The sequence below is a fragment of the Macaca nemestrina genome, chromosome 2 (assembly GCF_043159975.1).
Source record: "Macaca nemestrina isolate mMacNem1 chromosome 2, mMacNem.hap1, whole genome shotgun sequence".
In the NCBI taxonomy this organism is placed as follows: domain Eukaryota; kingdom Metazoa; phylum Chordata; class Mammalia; order Primates; family Cercopithecidae; genus Macaca; species Macaca nemestrina.
In genome coordinates this window covers 154,922,275-154,937,562 of record NC_092126.1, presented here as the reverse complement: position 1 = coordinate 154,937,562, position 15,288 = coordinate 154,922,275, and the positions used below count along the sequence as shown (strand labels likewise).

The window sequence follows — 15,288 nt, the reverse complement described above, 5'->3', positions numbered from 1 at the left end:
GCAGGGAGGCATGGGGGAGGCCTCTCACTGGCCCAGGGACTACACTGAGCCCTGCCTGGCCTGGCCTGGGAGCTAGACCACGCCCCGATGCAGCCCTGCTCGTGGGTCCAAGAGCTGCTTATTTCTGGGGGCACCCGTGCTAAAGAGGCTGTGAGGCAGAGCTGGGCTGACACAGATGGACTGGGATTGGCTAGGGAAGATCACCTGGCCCCTCCAGTCCTAGCCCTGGCTCTCTTGTCACTGTGATACCTCTGAGCCACAGGCCCAGAGGACAATGCTGCTTCCCAGATCCCCCCACCCCACTTTTGCCTTCTAACCTTGGCACCCAGCTCAGGATGAGGCAGTTAAGGGCCCAGGGAATAAAATGGGCCAGGATAAGGACCGCCAGCCCCTCTCCTTTCTTGTCTGGGAGACTCGATTCTATAAACTAGACTAGGACCCACGCTCAGCTGGCAGGATTTCTGCTTGTGGGGTAAGGCTGGGTGCCTTGCAGTGCCCTCTCATCCCTGAGCCTCAAGGATGCAAGCATGCAAGCTTCTACTTGGACTTTAAATGTCCACTTTCCCATCTCATTCCCCCACCCGCCAAACTTTTGAGTGCTGGCATTGAAGGATTCGCTACTTTTGCAACCTGAGTGGCAAAACACTGGGACCCGAGCCAGCAGACAGTCCCCACCTAGCTGTGGGCCGTGACCCCATGCTGTGCCGATGAAAATGAGAAGCTACACGGAGAGCCAGAAAACTCAGAGGTCCTGATGAGGCAGTGAGCCAGGCCCCAGGGAGACGTCTGTGAGTGCTGCGGGGGGCAGTGAAGGCAGGAAGCAGGTTCCCCACCTGGAAGGGGCTGGGGCTTCTCTGGAGCTGCGCTCAGGCACTGAGTCTGTGGGTCTCATGGCTCTTGCTCTGCTGCTCTGTGCAGAGCCCCAGGATGACCAGAAGAACCCAGGGCACTGGGCACATCCCTGGAAAGCAGCAACCTGCTGCCACAGGTTAAGCAAACCCATGAGAGGAAACAGTCAGAGCCACCAGGCGTGGGACAGGGAGGACCACCAGCCCCTCCTACTGTGGCCCACACTGGCGGGTTCAGGCCAGTCCTGGAATGTGAAGATTGTGGAGGGCCAGCTGCTGGCTGGCAGGGTGGCCCGTGAGGGTATCCTGCTTCCCCTTCCTCAAGGAGAGCCTCCATCCTGCAGCCAGACCACAGGATGCAGAGCTCCAGAACTTCACCCGGCTGCTCTAGTCACCGGTGCCCAGGGGGGCTGGCTCTGGAGGGCTGGGCTTGGCAGGCCGGGGAGAGCAAGGAGGTGGGGAGCCCCCAGCTTGCCGGCCCGGCCCCCGGTCAGCACCCACAGCCCCAGCCTTCTCCAATGTCCTTGCTGTTCAGCTGGATGTGGTCGGGGCTCTTCTCGCTGAACAGTGGGCCCCCATGCCGCATGATGAGCTCCGTGGCCACCCTCAGGAAGGCCTCCTCCACGTTGCTCGAGTCCTTGGCAGATGTCTCAATGGCACACAGGATGTCATAGTGCTCAGCCAGGCTCTGTGCCTCGGCCAGGGAGACCTCCCGAAGCTCGCTGAGGTCTGACTTGTTCCCTGCAGAGGAAAGCCAGGGGCAGCATGAGGCCACGGGGGCTGGGCAAGCCCAGTCCCACCTGGGAGGGCCATGCTGGCAGCCCCACGCCACTCCCCTCCACCACTACAAATGGACACCCTGGCACGGTCATCTACCTTTCTTTAAAAAACCATTTTTAGGCCGGGTGCAGTGGCTCACGCCTGTAATCCCAACACTTTGGGAAGCTAAGGCAGGGGGATAGCTTGAGCCCAAGAATTCAAGACCAGCCTGGGCAACACAGGGAGACCCCATCTCAATTTACCCAGCTCCTCCTAGAAGGTATGAGATGACTTCATTATGTTCCAAATAAGTTGTTAAATTGTTCCTTGACCCAATTTCTAGAATAACTTTTTAGAAGTCTCAGTTTTGTAATGTGGTTATGAGGAAGACAAAAAAAAAGAGTCTGGGCCGGGGGCAGTGGCTCACGCCTGTGATCCCAGCATTTGGGAAGGCCGAGGTGGGTGAATCACCTGAGGTTGGAAGTTCAAGACCAGTCTGGCCAACAAGATGAAACCCCTTCTCTACTTAAAAAAAAATAGAAAAAATTACCCAGGCATGGTGGCGAGGGCCTGTAATCCCAGCTACTCGGGTGCCTGAGGCAGGGCAATCACTTGAACCGGGCAGATGGAGGTTGCAGTGAGCCGAGGTTGCACCACTGTACTCCAGCCTGGGCAATAAGACCAAAACTCCATCTCAAAGAAAAAAAGGAGTCTATAAAGATCTAAAATTTCCTTGGCAACCTTAATTGATATAGCAACCAATTTCAAAGTGTGAAACTTATTTGGATCCTGATCTCAACAAACTGGAAAAAATAAAACACCTATGAATTTTATGAGCAATTATCAATCTGAATACAGACTGGCTATTTGATATTATTAAGGAAATGCCAGTATTTTTAGATGAGAAAATAATATTGACGGTTTTTTTTAAGTGTTTACATATTTTGTAGGTTCATGCTGGAATACTGCCAGGTGAAATGGTTTGATGTGCATTTGTCTCAATACGCGGAAGGGGAGGTGACATTGTATAGATGAGAGGAGGCTGGACTTGAGTTGCTGATTGCTGAAGCAGGGTAATGGGTACCTGGGGGCTCATTATTATTCTATTCCAAGCCAGATATAGTGGCTGACACCTGTAATTCCAACTACTTGGAGGTTGAGGCAGGAGGATTGCTTGAGGCCAGGAGTTCAAGATCAGCCTGGGCAACATAGCAGGACTGCATCTCTAAAAATATATGTATGTATATATGTATGTATAAATAAATACAAAAAATACTATTTTCATAGCTGTATAAAATGTTCTATAGGCCAGGCATGGCGGCTCACGCCTGTAATCCCAGCACTTTGGGAGGCAGAGGCGGGCGGATCATGAGGTCAGGAGATCGAGACCATCATGGTCAACATGGTGAAACCCCATCTCTACTAAAAATATAAAATTTCCATGCCAGGCAGGAATGTTTTCCAGAAATGTCCTGGATAAAAGGGAATTGGTAGCCAGGTGTGGTGGTGCGTGCCTGTAGTCCCAGCTACTCAGGAGGCTGAGGCAGGAGAATCGCTTGAACCCGGGAGGTGGAAGTTGCAGTGAGCCAAGATCATGCCACTGCACTCCAGCCTGGCATCAGAGCAAGACTCCGTCCCCCACCCCAGCAAAAAAAAGGGGAGAGAAATGGTTAGGCCAGGTGGGGAAAACTCTGTTCCTGCCAAGCGCTCCATGTCCCAGTCTGAACAGGCTATGGAAGGCAGGCCACATGGAAGCAGGCACCACCCTCTTCCCAACTAGAGTCAGGTCCAGGCCCTGTCTGTACATCTGAGTCAGAAGAATCAACCTGTTGGCCCAGCTACTCGGGAGGCTGAAGCAGGAGAACCGCTTGAACCGGGGAGACAGAGGTTGCAGTGGCTTTGTGGAGGTTGCAGTGGCTTTGCAGATCTTGCAGAACCAAGATCACACCATGGCACTCCACCCTGGGTCACTGAGTGAGATTCTATCAACCTGCTGTGGTAAGGACCCCAGGGATAACATAAGAGCTAAAGAGCTTCTCCAGTCCAGGTCTGGGAAGGTTGTATAGAAGGAAAACAAAGGTAAACAGCATCCTTCACAGCAGTAGTTCTCAAAGTGGGGTCCTTGGACCAGCAAGCTGGGTGTCACCTGGGAATTTGTTAGAAATACACATTCATGGGCCCCAACCAGCCCGCCTGGATCAGATGCTCTGGAGGTGAGGCCCTGTAGCTGCACTTGAAGAAGCCTTCTGTGGGATTCTGAGGCACAGAAGCCATCAGGTGTCCCTGCTCTGTGTGTGGCACAACAGAGAAAGTCAGAAGCTTGAGGTCAGCAGAAGCAAACTCAAAGCCTACATGTGTATGCTCACAGCGGACGCGGATAAAATCACTCCACTTTTCTGAGCCTCACCCCAGGCCCTGTCAAATGAGGAGAAGCCAGGATACAAGAGCTAAACCTTGACACATGTGAAGAACTGCAGAGCAAACTTCAGCTCCCTTTCTTCTTTCCTCTAATTCCAACGTTGAATATAACTTTCTATCTTTTTTTTTTTTTTTCTTTTTGAGACAGAGTCTTGCTCTGTCACCCAGGCTGGAGTGCAGTGGCGCTATCTCAGCTCACTGCAAGCTCCGCCTCCCAGGTTCACGCCATTCTCCTGCCTCAGTAGCTGGGACTACAGGCGCCTGCCACCACGCCCGGCTAATTTTTTAGTAGAGACGGGGTTTCACCATGTTAGTCAGGATGGTCTTGATCTCCTGACTTTGTGATCCACCTGCCTTGGCTTCCCAAAGTGCTGGGATTACAGGCGTGAGCCACCGCGCCCAGCCTTGAATATAACTTTCTAAGTGATTAGCAGGATCAGGATTTGCAAAACTATGGCTCAAACTCTGGCTGGGACTCCCTCTGGACTCAGGGTTACCCTGTGTTTAAAAAGCAGAGGAAGGCAAGGACAGGCAGAGTGATGGGATTTGTGGTCCTGAGGAACCCCCAACTCACCAATCAGCAGCTGCACAATGTTGGAGCCCGCGTACTTCCTCACATCCTCAATCCAGTGAGGCACTGACAGGAAGGAGCTCCTCTTGGTGATGTCGTAGGCGAGGATGGCCCCATTGGCACTGCGGTAGTAGCTCTGGGTGATGGTGCGGAACCGCTCCTGGCCAGCCGTGTCCCAGATCTGCAGCTAAAGAAATAGGGTTCCTCAGTGAACCCAGTGGCACAGGCTGAACATGGGGACAGGCAGAGTGACCCCACAGACCCACACCCAGAGCTGTGGTTCCACTGGGCTAGGAGGCCTTCTGAGCCCTTAGAAAGCAACTCAGTGGCTCAACCTTGTTGGAAAACCGGGGAAGCAAAGGGAAGGTGAGCAGCCCGTCCTGGCCCTCCAGGGTCCTCGGGGAATAGTGGAGGAAGGGGCATACTCTGAGCTGGCCCAGGTCCTCTGTGTGCCCCTCCATGTGCCCCTCTCCCCTTAGCACTGGGCCCACTGCTGGGAACACAGAACCACCAGTGCTCAAGCGGCCGGCGGCTGGAAAGCTGGCTCCAGGTGTACTGCGCCGCCAGCAGCGCACAAGGCCAGGTCCCCTCCCCTGCAAGAGCATCATGTACCCAGCTATATGTGAGGCTCCTCCAGCATTAGGGTTCCCTCAGGACTCTACAGCCTAGTGATGAGGGCTGTGGGAAAGGTGACTGGTGGTGGCAATGGGCAGAGTCCTCCCATGGGGCCTTTGAGTACAAGGCAGTTCCCATCAGCTGACCCAGCTTGGCCAAAGCAAGGAGCTTGGGGGCTTTTTCCACCCATATCTTCATTTAACACCTACTCTGCCCCACCTCCCACCAGACGTGGGCTGTGGAGGAGAGGTGCCTGTGGGCGGGAGGAGCTTCCCTAGCATCTTTTAGAAGCAGAGTCTGGCAGGATGGATACCAGGCCAGGCAGGGGCAGAGGTCTGTGGGGCTACTCCGGGAGATCACCAGCCAAGGTGCATATGCCAGGGCTCTCGGTGACCAAATGCCTCAGAGATCGGCTGTGCCTTCTCTGCCCCACCAATCACAGGTTTTTGTGGCTCTCTGAAGACAGACACCCAGCTTGTGGCGTATGCTGAGCTGCAGGTCCATCAGCCCCCTTTGCAGGCACAAACACTCGGGGTGCCTCTTTACCTAGTTCTCAAGGTATATGAGAAAAGTCTTCCTCTCAAGGTCTGTCTGGGGTGGGGAAAGGCCACAGAGGCCCAGACAGTTCCTGAAGGCAGGGCCTCTGTCCCTAGCACTGTGGAGGTGACCACCATTTCCCCAGCCCCAACACAGAGAAGTCTGAGAGTGAAAGCTCTGGGCCACAATGTGCCAAATACGACCCCTCTTTTCTGAGTTGTCCCATTTACTCCTCAGTAAATGGCTCCAAGAAAACCAGGCCTATGTTCCATAGTTCATGCGTCTAGCAGCTCACGCATGGCAACATGGGGTGACGTGCAAGGTTTATGTGTGCACCACACAAGTCTGGGATCCAGATAACCTCTGGTGTGGAGATAACTCATCTCCACACATAACATGAAAGACACCAGCCAAACAACAGCAAAAACGCAACACAGAAGAAACAACACAGAGGCAAAGTCCTCAAACAATCATCAGTGTTTCAGAAATAGGGAAAGACTCACGGAATAAGAAAAGAATACTATCTTTTTTGGCAAGGGGCATTCAGAAAGAAAAAAGAGCTCAATTAAAAATATGATAACATACATGAAAAATGCAAGATCAGGGTTGGAAGACAAAGTTGAAGAAATCCCTCCAAAGTAGAGAAAAAATACCAAGAAATGGAAAAGAAAGAAAATAAAATTGTGAGCCAGGCGCGGTGGCTCATGCTTGTAATCCCAGCACTTTGGGAGGCTGAGGCAGAAGGATCACCTGAGATCAAGAGTTCGAGACCAGCCTGGCCAACATGGTGAAACCCCATCTCTACTAAAAATAAAAAAGTTAACCGAGTGTGGTGGTGCACACCTGTAATCCCAGCTTGGGAAGGTTGAGGCAGGAGAACTGCTTGAACCTGGGAGTCAGAAGTTCCAGTAAGCCAAGATGGCGCCACTACACACCAGCCTGGATCACAGAGTGAGTGAGACCGTCTCAAAAACAAAAAAGAAAATTAAGAACCAGGCTTGGAGAGCAGGATAATCAGAGTTTCAGAAAAAGAGAACAATAAAATCAAGGAGAGGAAATCAAGTATTTCAAGAAAAGTATCCAGAACTGACTGGGGCCCACCAGGCACACACACACAATGGAGCAGAGCAGACCACACTGCATCCATGGGCGGAAATTGCAGAACGACAGGCAAGAAGAAAGAATACAAAAGACCCATGTGGCTGGCAGTAGACAGCCAATGAAAAAATGCCTTAAAATGAGGAGAAAAATTATTTCCAACCTAGAATTCTCTGCCCAACCAACCAGTAGTCAAGTGTGAAGTTTAATAAAGGCATTCCCAGACATACAGTCCTCGAAAAATTCACGTTCCTGCCACCCTTCCTCAGGGAGTGACTGAAAGTTCCTCTACCTAAAGAAGTCAACAAAAAATAAGAAAATGTGGGATCCAGAAAACAGAAAGTTCAACTGAAAGGGGGGCAAAGGGAGATGCCAGGATGATGGAAAGGTAGATAGATCCCAAGATAATACCTAAGCAGCAGCCTAGACATCAGCCAACCTGGAGCTGGTGAGAGGGCTCCTGGAGCAGCTTCCAACCATGGCAGCATCACTGGTGGCAGAGTAGCCCTCCCTCCACACACACCACAGGACTGGAGAAAATATATGAGGCTGTCGTTTTTGGAATGTAGACAACAAGCAGCATGAGACCATAACCCCTAAAAGAGGAAAAACTCATGAAAGGCACCTCATGATCATCATGACGCTCTACCTGGGAGTTTCCTGACCATGGGGATAGAATCCAAGCAGAGCACAGTGGTCCCACTGAACTAAGGAGGCAGAGATCAGGGTCTGGAGTAGATTATGTGATAAAATGAGAAGACATATGTAGGGGGAGCCCAAAAGTCTATGTGAGGTGTCCCAGTGAGCTCTTGACCAGAGAGTGCCCCTTCCAGAGTTGAGAACAGACCAGAGATAGAGGTTCAGGAGTGCCAGGGGATGCTGAAGTTTCAAGCCAGACACAGTGAAGAGGCCTCATTAGTGTCTCATCAGTGCCCCATGTATGAGCTGAGATATCAGAATGTCACTATGGGTGAGGACCATGCCTAAAGAAAGGCCTCTATAGACCTGCCCTAACCAACATAAGCCTTGGGTTTGGAGGTTGAGTTCTGCCACATTAGAGAGGCTCAGAAACACCTTCGTCTTTCCACATATCCACCCTAACAAAAAAAAAAAAAAAAAAAAAAAAAAAGCCTAAACAAACAACTTCAAGGTGATCTGCCAGTAACTGAACTGACTACTAGGACAAGAATCAACACTCTTCTAAAGAAGATAACAGAATCCAGAGTCTCGTTAAGTTATCAACCACAATTCCCATATACTATTGAAAATTGCTAAACATGTAAAAAATAGGAAAATATGAACCACAGATAGGGAAAAAGCAATCTACTGACACTGATGCCAAAATGGCCCAGATATTGCATTTAGTAGGGAGACTCTAAAGCAGTGATTTTAAATATGTTCAGAAAATTACAAGGAAAGTATGTTTAAATAATTAAAGAAAAATATCATCATAATGAGTGGACGACTAGGGGATTTAAGGAAATAAATGAAAATTATTTCTTAAAACATTAAAAAATGTTTTATTAAACTATTTATTATTATTAAAATTACTGGCTGGGTGCAGTGCTTCACGCCCATAATCCCAGCACTTTGCAAGGCCAAGGCAGGTGGATCACCTGAGGTCAGGAGTTGAAGACCAGCCTGGCCAACATGGTAAAACTCCATCTCTACTAAAAATACAAAAATTAGCTGGGCATTGTGGTATGCTCCTGTAATCCCAGCTACTTGGGAGGCTGAGGCACGAGAATCCCTTGAACCTTGGAGGCAGAGGTTGCAGTGAGCCCAGATCACACTACTGCACTCCAGCCTGGATAACAGAGCAAGACTGTCTCAAACAAAAATATAGATATTAAACTTAAAGTTTTTTTTTTTTTTAGATGGAGTCTTGCTCTGTCGCCCAGGCTGGAGTGCAGCGGCGTGGTCTCGGCCCACTGCAACCTCTGCTTCCCGGGTTCATGCCATTCTCCTGCCTCAGCCTCCCAAGCAGCTGGGACTACAGGTGTCCACCACCATGCCCGGCTAATTTTTTGTATTTTTAGTAGAGATGGGGTTTCACTGTGTTAGCCAGGGTGGTCTCGATCTCCCGACCTCGTGATCCGCCCACCTCAGCGTCCCAAAGCGCTGGGATTACAGGCATGAGCCACAGCGCTTGGCCTTAATTTTTGTTTTGAGACAGAGTTTTGCTTTGTTGCCCAGGCTGGAGTGCAATGGCATGGTCTTGGCTCACCGCCACCTCCTCTTCCTGGGTTCAAGTGATTCTCCTGCCTCAGTCTCCTGAGTAGCTGGGATTCTGGGCATGTGCCATCACACCCGGCTAATTTTGTATTTTTGGTAGAGACGGGGTTTCTCCATGTTGGTCAGGCTGGTCTCCAACTCCCGACCTCAGGTGATCCGCTCGCCTTGGCCTCCCAAAGTGCTGGGATTACAGGCGTGAGCCAGTGTGCCTGGCCTAAACTTAATTTTTAAATGAGTGGAAATTCTAGAACTAAAAATTATAATAAGTGAGGCTGGGTGCAGTGGCTCATGCTTGTAATCCCAGCACTTTGGGAGGCCGAGGCGGGCGGATCACAAGGTCAGGAGATCGAAACCATCCTGGCTAACATGGTGAAACCCCATCTCTACTAAAACTACAAAAAATTAGCCGGGCGTGGTGGCAGGTGCCTGTGGTCCCAGCTACTCGGGAGGCTGAGGCAGGAGAATGGCATGAACCCGGGAGGCCAGAGCTTGCAGTGAGCTGAGATCATGCCACTGCACTCCCACCTGGGCAACAGAGCAAGACTCCGTCTCAAAAAAAAAAAAAAATTATAGTAAGTGGAAAATTCACTGGATGAGCTTAATAGCAGATTACAGATGGCAGAGAAAAAAAAATCAGTGAACCTGAAGAAAAATCAATAAAGAGTTAACATGAGGAAGGGGAAAAAAGATGGAAGAAAATGAATAAAATCACAAGGTATTGTGAGATAATACCAAACTGTCTCATACTCACATAATTGCAGTTCCAGGAAAAGATAGTGATAATATGGGAAAAATACTCAAAGAACTAATGTTAGTGGCTGAAAAATCTCCAAATCTGATGAAACACACCTGGCTTAAAGATTCAAGAAGCTCAGCAAACCCCAAGCAGAAAAAATACAAAATACACCAAAGCAGATCACAGTCAGACTGACAGAAAATAAGAATAAAGGGGAAATATAAAAAACGGTCTGATAAAAGACATATTCCATACATGGGAACAACAATACAAATGACAAATAACCACTTCTCAGAATAATGGAGGCTAGAAGACAATGCTGAGAAGTGCTAAAAAGAAAAAAACAAGTGCGGAAAGAAAAAACTCTCAACGCTGAAGTCCTTGTCAAACAAAATTTTCCCTCATAAGACGGTAAAATCAAGACATTTTCAGATAAGTGGAAGTAGAGAGGAAAAAAGCTGCCCTGCAAGAAATGCCAGATGGTACCACCACACTCCAGCCTGAGCAACAGACTGAGACCCTATTTCAAAAGAAGAGTTGGAAATGGCTGCTCTAGGGCAGGGGGTTGGCAGTATCCTAAAACCTTCTGCTATCAATCCTTGTAGAACCAAATGACTCCTCAACCCATACGCAAGTGTAAGTTTGCTTAAAATAAAAACTAAATGAAAAACCAACAAAATAACTACTGATTAAGGCATGTAGGCCAACCAGCTGGTGAACTGTGGGCAGTAATGGAGAAGATATTTTGGGAAAGTAGACCCTTCCCATGGCTGGTAGTATTCCCACCCTATTCCCCCAAATTAGAGGAAGGGAAGGAAACAGGGCAGCGGTGGTACTCTGGGACCAACAAGCCTGAGCTCATGACCTGACGCTCTGTCACCAGCTTTGTGTCTCCAGGCTAAAAGTTCAACCTGTTTTTCTTTTTTTTTTTGAGATGAGTCTCGTTCTGTCACCCAGGCTGGAGTGCAGTAGCGTGATCTCTGCTCACTGCAACTTCCGTCTCCCAGGTTGAAGCAATTCTCCTGCCTCAGCCTCCTGAGTAGCTGGGATTACAGGCGTGTGCCACCACACCCGGCTAATTTTTGTATTTTTAGTAGAAATGGGGTTTCGCCATGTTGGCCTGGCTGGTCTCGAACTCCTGACCTCAGGTGATCCGCCCACCTCGGCTTCCCAAAGTGCTGGGATTGCAGGCATGAGCCACCGTGCCCGGCCATTCTGTTTTTCATCCATACAAAAAGGCGCTGTCAGAGTCAAATGACCAAATCCTTGTGCCCAAGTGCTAGCATGGAGAAGGTGCTGATAAATGCATCCGTTTAACAATATTTACTGAGCTATTATAATTTTGTGGCAAACATTTTTAATATACACAAAGGAACTTTAATGCAAATAAGAATATATAAAGTATCAAAAGAAAAATATATTGGGCCGTGTACGAGTCGTTCATTTTTCATTCAACATGTGCTGAGCTCCTGCCTTGTCCTAGTCTCTGCTCTGATAACTGGGGATATAGCAGGGAATGGAGCAAAACCAGCTCCATTCTAGTAAGAGGAGATAGAATGTGCCACAGATCCTTTTAAAAGGTGATCATGAGCATGCTACAGAACGTGAAAGTCAGGGAGAGAGCCTCAGGGGTGGGTGCCAGCCTACTTGACAATCTGAGAAACTGTCTGCGCTGAGGCCTGAGTGATGAAGAGCCAACCACAGGGATGGTGTTCAGGTGGGGGAAAAGGGTGAAGGCTCAGAGGCAGGAGGATGCTTACTGTGCTAGAGGCATAGAAAGGTCAGTGTGGCCAGATGGATGTGAAGAAGGAAACTGGGAGGAGACATGTTCAGAGACATGGGCCAGAGCCACAGCATATAGGATCTTACAGGCCAAAGTCAAGATTGTGGATTTCATTTTTCTTGCAATGTGAAGTCACTAGAGATTGTCTCAGGCAGGGAAATATGAGCTGGTCTCCTCTTTTCTCCCACTCACATATCTTATCAGTGCACCCTGCACTCCAGCCACAGCTGCAACAACCAGCTTTGCACACACACAAAGGCCTGCCCGCACCGCACCCCTCACTCCCTGCCTGGGAGCATCTCTGAGTCTGGCCAGGGAGTCCTGTCGGAAACCACTGTGTACTCATGCCTCCATGACCCAGAAGAGAGGGACCTCCCCACCCTAGGGATCACCCGTGACTAACGGGAAACAGGGATAAAGCTCTCCTCTCCCACCTCTCAGAGGGACCACTGTGAGACACATTCCTCATGCACTTTGCAAAGTCCTCAGGGTCAAGACCACTGCCCGTGGCAGCTAACTGAAAGATGCAGCTCTATCTAAGCCTTGCCTCCTTCCCCAGGCCAGTCTCTAAAGGGGAAGCCCGGACTAAGACAAGATGTGCTCTGGTTTGTTTTTAAAATATCATGGCCAGGTGCAGTGGCTCATGCCTGTAATCCCAGCACTTTGGGAGGCCGAGGCGGGTGGATCACGAGGTCAGGAGATCGAGACCATCCTGGCTAATACGGTGAAAACCCATCTCTACTAAAAATACAAAAAATTAGCTGGGCATGCTGGCGGTCGCCTGTAGTCCCAGTTACTCAGGAGGCTGAGGCAGAAGAATGGCGTGAACCCGGGAGGCGGAGCTTGCAGTGAGCTGAGATCGCACCACTGCATTCCAGGCCTGGGCGACAGAGCAAGACTCGTCTCAAAAAAAAAAATAATAATAATCACTCAGGTCACTGGGTGGAGAACAGTCCTGTCATGGGATCACAGAGAGGGCTTAGTGTAACAGGCAGCTTGATCACTTCACCCATGCCTACTATATTCCAAGAGGAGGGAGAAGCCAAGCCTGGAGACCCCTCTTCACCCCAACCAAGCCAGCTGGCATTAGGCAGCACCCAAAGGAGGCTGGATGAGAGTTGAATGCCTGTGATCTGCCACTTTAGCTACGCTACTTGAGAAACAGGCAGATGACAAGACACAGCAAACAGGAACCATCATACCATCTATTGGAGAGGCCAGGCCTAGGCTCAGTGTCTCAGAAGGCAAGCAGACCCACCCTGTGGACTTGTGGGGGTTCTGGCCATCTCACTCGTCCTTGCCACTGCCTGCAGGCAGAGACCAGGAGCCGACATTATAGAGGAAAGAGGGAGGCTCTGAGGGGTGCCAGGACTCGGCCAAGGAATCCCAACGCAGAGTCCTGGACTCCAGGCTGGCTGTCTCTCTGCCTTGGGAGAGGCCGGGACCAGCAGGGACACATGGGCTCTGAGTCCCCACTGCATCTGCCCTAGCTGTGCCCTCCTCCTGCCCACTTATCCCCACCTCCCTACTGCTACTCCAGCTTCTTACCAGGGTCTACACAAATGGCCTCAGGCCTGTCTCCACACCTCCACTTCACCCAGTCCATTTTCGGCACACAGCACAGTGCAGCATCTGAAACAGTGCTAGGATCTTGTAACTCCTCTGCCCTCAACCCTTGGATAGCAACCCCAGGATCTGCCTCTTGCCATTCCTAGAGTATTGCAAGGCCTCTGCATTAAGGACATTGCCCTTGGTGTTCCCTGCCTGAAAAGCTCTCCCAGACGCCCATGTGACTGGCCTCCTCATTCATTCCCATTTTTTTTTTTTTTTTTTTTTGAGACGGAGACTTGCTCTGTTGCCCAGGCTGAAGTGCAGTGGCCAGATCTCAGCTCACTGCAAGCTCTGCTTCCCGGGTTTACGCCATTCTCCTGCCTCAGCCTCCCCAGTAGCTGGGACTACAGGCGCCCGCCACCTCGCCCGGCTAGTTTTTTGTATTTTTTAGTAGAGACGGGGTTTCACCGGGTTAGCCAGGATGGTCTCGATCTCCTGACCTTGTGATCCGCCCGTCTCGGCCTCCCAAAGTGCTGGGATTACAGGCTTGAGCCACCACGCCCGGCCTTTTTTTTTTTTTTTTTTTTAAGATGAAGTCTCACTCTGTCACCCAGGCTGGAGTGCAGTGGTACAATCTCGGGCTTGCTGCAACCTCCGCCTCCCAGGTTAAAGTGATTCTGCTGCCTCAGCCTCTCAAGTAGCTGGGATTACAGGTGTTTGCCACCATGCCCGGCTAATTCTTATATTTTTAGTAGAGACAGGGTTTCACCATGTTTATCAGGCTGGTCTTGAACTCCTGACCTTGGTGATCCGCCCGCCTTGGCCTCCCAAAGCGCTGGGATTACAGGCGTGAGCCACCACACCTGACCAAGAGGCCTTTTTCTTAAAAGAGCAGTCCCATCCTGTCCCAACCCCAATTTATTTTTTAGTGCACATCACTGCCTGACATGCACACACATACTTTTTAAATGTTTACTCTCTCTGCCTCATGAGTTCCACAAGGGCACAGGCCGCATCGGTCTGGTTTTCTGCAATCTGCACAGCACCTAGCACAGTGCCTGCCATGTAGAAGGTGCCCGACAGAAACATAATCTGGAGGAATGAGTACTGAGGACCATTTTGCCTTGGAAGCCTTTCACACTGCCATTGAATGAGCTGCACACTGTTATGGCTAAGAGTGTTTTTCACTGCCCAGAGGACATAAATGGCCTTAAACTGCTGAAAACATCTGCCAAGTTGAGAATGGGAACCCCACTTTCTCTACTCCCCACCCCCAAGCCCTCCTCCTGCACACTCCCCTGACCAGCCACTAACCTGACCAGCTAACAGGGACTCTAAACTGTGAATGAGCTCCAAGCCCTCTCACCTAGCACATCACCAACTATTTGAACTTTTCCCAGTAGGCTTGTCTTATAATTGACCTTCAGGGAAGGGTGAAGTCCAGAAGCATCTGCTGGACCCAGAGGGTATGGGTAAGGCCTAATTAGGAAAGAAAAAGGGCTACCAGAGTGTGTATGCTCAGAAAAGCAGCACTCCCCCTCCTCTCCCACTCAGCAAGCATTAGCAGGTAAGTTTCATATGGGGTGGAGATTTCAAGGCTGCAAGGGTTTCAGTCCTGGGCTTCGGGCCCTTCTTTCACCTTAGTGACAGAAGGTCAGTCCTGCCAATCACCGCCTCAGTGGGGAAGCACGTGTTGGGTGAAGGATGAGGCTTCTTTCCTTTTCTAAGCTCCAAACATAACTCCCAGCTTATACTACCCTCTGACTCTCCACACTCATGACAAAGCAGTGCTTTTCTCACTGTTATCTTTTCTAGGATAAACTGCATTCATCTTAACCTTTTGATGCACTCCTACCTACCCTTCAGGACCCCAGTTCAAAAGTCTCTCATTTTCCCTGACACCATGGGCCATGGGCCAACCCTGAGCATGTTCCCATATGTTCCTTCATGTTCCCCTAACTGTTTACTCTTGCCCCTACAGCAACACACATCACAGAGTGGGTTATCCATCTAAGTCAAATGTCCCACACTATTGGGCTTTGGGGCCAGATGAGGAACATAAAAGGCAGTAAGAAGACAGGACTGGTGGGACTTGCTGGCAATCAGAAAAGGATATGATATCTAAAACAAGTTCAAT

At 50.0% G+C, this 15,288-nt stretch overlaps 1 protein-coding gene across 2 annotated transcripts in view; it reads right to left on the bottom strand.

Annotated features, from left to right (window-relative positions):
* Positions 1 to 731: 731 nt before the first annotated feature.
* LOC105477781 (RAB43, member RAS oncogene family) overlaps positions 732 to 15,288 on the bottom strand; it is a 36,976-nt gene continuing 22,419 nt past the window's right edge. For both annotated transcript variants that reach the window (XM_011734561.2, XM_011734562.3), the window contains exons 2-3: positions 4,600 to 4,783; positions 732 to 1,589 (exon numbers count right to left, since the gene is read on the bottom strand). In XM_011734561.2, coding sequence (XP_011732863.1) covers positions 1,339 to 1,589; positions 4,600 to 4,783 — 435 coding nt within the window. In that variant the 3' untranslated portion in view covers positions 732 to 1,338. The remainder of the gene's footprint in view (positions 1,590 to 4,599; positions 4,784 to 15,288) is intronic.